Genomic DNA, 4041 nt, shown 5'->3' with positions numbered 1-4041 from the left:
GGAGTACTCTAGTTGGGAACACATCTGTAGGTGTTAGTGAAGACACCGAGTACTGAGTTGGGAACACATCTGCAGGTGTTAGTGAAGATACCGAGTACTGAGTTGGGAACACATCTGCAGGTGTTAGTGAAGACACGGGAGTACTCGAGTTGGGAACACATCTGTAGGTGTTAGTGAAGACACCGGAGTACTGAGTTGGGAACACACAACTGTGTTAATGAAGACACAGGAGTACTTGAGTTGGGGTCGGCTTACATCAGCAACACAGTCACGAAGCTCACTCTTGATCTGATGAGACCACAGGAAACCAAACTCCTACTGGGTGATAGATGAACTCTGAAAACCCTGGGCATGGGGCTGACTTTATCCCAGTCGTTACTGAAAATCTGTGCAGTGTGTGTGGGGGTAGAGTTTTCCGAAACCAAAACATTGACACGCTGTGACACCAAGCATAACTGTGGCCACACGTGATACCCCTAGAGCTGCAGAAATGCATGGTTCAGCCCTCCCTGTTTTCAGAGTGCCATCCTTGGGCATCCTGTCTCCAGGGTTTGCTCTGGAGTGTGCATGTGTCCTAGGAGGGGACTGTGAGGTACTGCCTTTTCCTGCTTAGCTGCCAGAGAACAAAACTCAGAGCAGTGTGGCTTGGTTTGAGATCCAGAGCCAGATGTGAGGGGATCCGAGCTAACAAAGAAGACAGTCTGCCATCTAGTCCTGCTTTACCTAATCCATACAGTCTTTAGAGAAGGTAGCGGTAAGAATCGCAGCCTCTTCCAAAAGATTTTTTGATTTATATATTTAATTTTATGTGTGAGTGTTTTGTCTGCATGTGTATATATTCAACATATGTGTGCTGGTGCCCTTGGAAGCCATAAGAGGAGTTGGTGGATCCCTTGGAACTGGAGTTATAGATGGTTTGAGCTGCCACGTGGGTGCTGGTACTGAACCTGGTCTTCTGTAAGAGCAGCCAGTGCTATTACTTACAGAGTCATTGCTTCAACTCTCCCAGCCTTCTTCAGGAATGGTATTAAAGAGAAAGAGAAAGGAAATATTGAGCATTGCGTGTGTGCGTTGGTAATGTATGTGTGCCGGGAAGAGAAACACGACAGTTGAGCAATACAGCTCTCAGGTAGGATGCATTTAGAATGGCACCCCAGGGAAGAAGCAACCAGGGAAACACCCAAGCCCATTCTCCCTCCTCTGTTGTCTCACTCTGAGAAAACAGATTCTCTAGTTTAAAATCTTAGGAAGAAGCACCATGAGTATATTCTCTCATGCGTAGGGGTGGAGACAGTGTGCTTGTGTGTATTCCTTTGATACATGGTCTCTCACTGACTCCAGCGCTAGGCTGGTGGCCAGAAAACCCCAGTGAGCCTTCTAGCCTCTACCCTGTATAGCCGGGGATAGAGATGCACGTATGGTCACGTCCAGCTTTTTACATGGGTGTTGGAGACCTGAAGTTGGAACTCATGCTCGCCCAGCACACTCTGCCCTACTAAACCATTTCTCCAGCCCTTTTTTGACATATTAAGATATGGAAACCCACTATTTTTCAAAGTGGTAAAATAACTGGCAACTTACCATTTTAACTGACTTTAAGTAACCAGTTCGGTGTTGTTAAATACATTCACATTGTTATACACTTTGACCACTTCTCTCGAACCTTCTCCTCTTCCCCTTTTTGGAACAGCTCCACAACCACTATTCTACACACACTGCCTGTCTGGATTTAACTACTGTACATGCTTCGTATCACAGGATCACAGTGTTTGCCCTGTGGCTTCTTTACTTAGCATAACGTCTGACCCCATTCTCCGGCTGATGCCGTTTTCCCAACATTATTCATCGAAACGATTTTATACTTGGCTTCATTTGTTGTGTTATGGAACCGACACAAGATGTTACAACTTTTTCAGACAATGCCTTTATGAAATATGTGCCTCACCACAGGATGTTCCTTCCTGATGCAAGCGGGTGTTTGCTTGTTTCTAGGCATGGAAGAGACGGTGGTTTGTATTACGCAGCGGCCGTCTGACTGGAGACCCCGATGTCCTGGAGTATTACAAAAACGACCATGCCAAAAAACCTATCCGGATTATTGATTTAAACTTGTGTCAACAAGTTGATGCTGGGCTGACGTTCAACAAGAAGGAGTTTGAAAACAGCTACATCTTTGATATCAACACCATTGACCGGATTTTCTACTTGGTGGCAGACAGTGAGGAGGACATGAACAAGTGGGTTCGTTGTATCTGTGACATCTGTGGCTTCAATCCCACAGAAGAAGGTGGGTTCCATTCTGTTTGATTTTTTTTAAAAAAAATATTATATGTGTATGGCTGTTTTGCTTGCATGTGTCTGTGCACCACATGCATGCAATGCCTGAGAAAGCCTGAAGAGGGCGTCAGACCTCCTGGGGCTGGAGTTACAGATGGTTTTGAGTGGCCGTGTGCTGAGAATTGAACCTGGATCCATCTCTCCACACCCAGAGCTTAAGGCTTTTATTATTAGTTTGAGCAGTGCTTACTTTTTTTTTACTATAGTTTAAGAAAGTTACAAAATTCTTTGTTCTTTCAGTTATATGCCTCGTTATTTTGTTTTTACAATAGGAGTTTGACACTTAGAGCGAGCACTAAACTCTTCAGGCAGTTTGAGGAAAAGTTCTACAGGTTTCCAGAGACCCAATTGGCGTGGACCAGTGTCTAAATAACTGTCGTCATGAAGACAGTGATAGGAACTATTTTGAACGTTAGCATTTTGCTGATGTGGGGAAGGGGCATGCACATGCTGCAGTGTGAGCATGGCCCAGGAGTGCTGCGGGGTCAAAGAACAGCTCGTAGAAGTTTGTTTTCTCTTCCCCATGTAGGAATCCTGGCACTTTAATTCAAGTTGACGCCAAGTGCTTTTACCTATTTTAGTGACTTTGCTGGACTGAGAACATTTCCAGTTAATTTTTTTGTTATAATACAAAAAATACGCCCCATGCGTCATAGGACGTGATGTGCATATGCGTCATTACGCTTTATTATTGCTCCGCCCATGACCATGGGCCCCTCCCACCTTCACCTCTTCCTTGTCTGCTTCCATGCCACAAGTGGGTACCCTTAGGATACCCTTAGGCTTTATATCTTAAATATCCCATTACCTCTATTTGCCCCCTTTGACCTTTTGACCTCTCCCCCTTCAGGTGTGCCCTTCCTACTTTCCTGAAAAAGACATGTTTTAAATGCTCTGTGATAAATGTACTGAGTGTTTTTTTTTTAAATATTTAATGGAACATTTTCCTTGATTTTTAGATGTCAGGATTGGTTGGTCACAATCATGTCAGCTTTTGCTTACACACTGGCTTGACGAGGGTATTTTAGGGATATAACCTGAAGCTACCTTTCCAGTGGCAGAACTCTGAAGTCTTTAGAAATCAACAATATATTCGGGCTGACTGGTCTTAGCAGCCACGCATGAAGAGCAGAAGGAGCGTGAGCTGCTTAGGAACTCATCGTTCAGATGTGGGCTGTGTGCTCTGTGAGCGGTTGCCAGAGCGGCGCTGCTCATCAGAAGCCCTTACTTGTTCTTTCCATCGGCCCCTAGGGTTTCAGTGTCCCCGATCCTTCTACAGCCCCTGAAGCAGGATGGGAATTATATCTTAGATGCTGTGAGTTCATGTTCTCACAGCTTCCTTCTACCTGTTGCCCCCAAACAGCCGACAGTCTTGATGTGCTGTGTTGATGTATAAGCTGAGTTTCTTAAATAACTCTAAAGATGGGTGATCGGTTATTACGTCATGTTAGAGAGCCAGAAAGAGCAATGTACTCTGTAATTCTGCTTTTCAGTATGTGGTGGAAAACTGCAGAACATGCTTTAAAAACCAGTGTTCCACATCCTCATGCATTTGTAGTACATAACTTCAGTGAGTCTGAAGCTCTGTATCCAATCCTAACAGCAGAGAAGAGCTTTGTGGCCGCACTTAGCTCGTGTGATCAAGGACTGGATATCTGTGTTCTCTGTTAGGTTTGCTACCATTTTTTTTAAAAAAAAAAAAAA

The 4041-nt window shown here is 44.5% G+C and overlaps 1 protein-coding gene across 3 annotated transcripts in view; it reads left to right on the top strand.

Moving 5' to 3' along the window:
• The window catches only part of Gab1 (GRB2 associated binding protein 1), a 119667-nt gene that overhangs the window by 79064 nt on the left and 36562 nt on the right, over nucleotides 1-4041 (top strand). For all 3 annotated transcript variants that reach the window (XM_005369540.3, XM_005369539.3, XM_026777257.1), the window contains exon 2: nucleotides 1993-2287. In XM_005369540.3, the coding sequence (XP_005369597.1) occupies nucleotides 1993-2287 (295 nt within the window). The remainder of the gene's footprint in view (nucleotides 1-1992; nucleotides 2288-4041) is intronic.

Source organism: Microtus ochrogaster, unplaced genomic scaffold (genome assembly GCF_000317375.1).
Source record: "Microtus ochrogaster isolate Prairie Vole_2 unplaced genomic scaffold, MicOch1.0 UNK51, whole genome shotgun sequence".
NCBI classification, from domain to species: domain Eukaryota; kingdom Metazoa; phylum Chordata; class Mammalia; order Rodentia; family Cricetidae; genus Microtus; species Microtus ochrogaster.
Note: the sequence above shows the minus strand (reverse complement) of the source record. Positions and strands in the feature narration are given on the sequence as shown.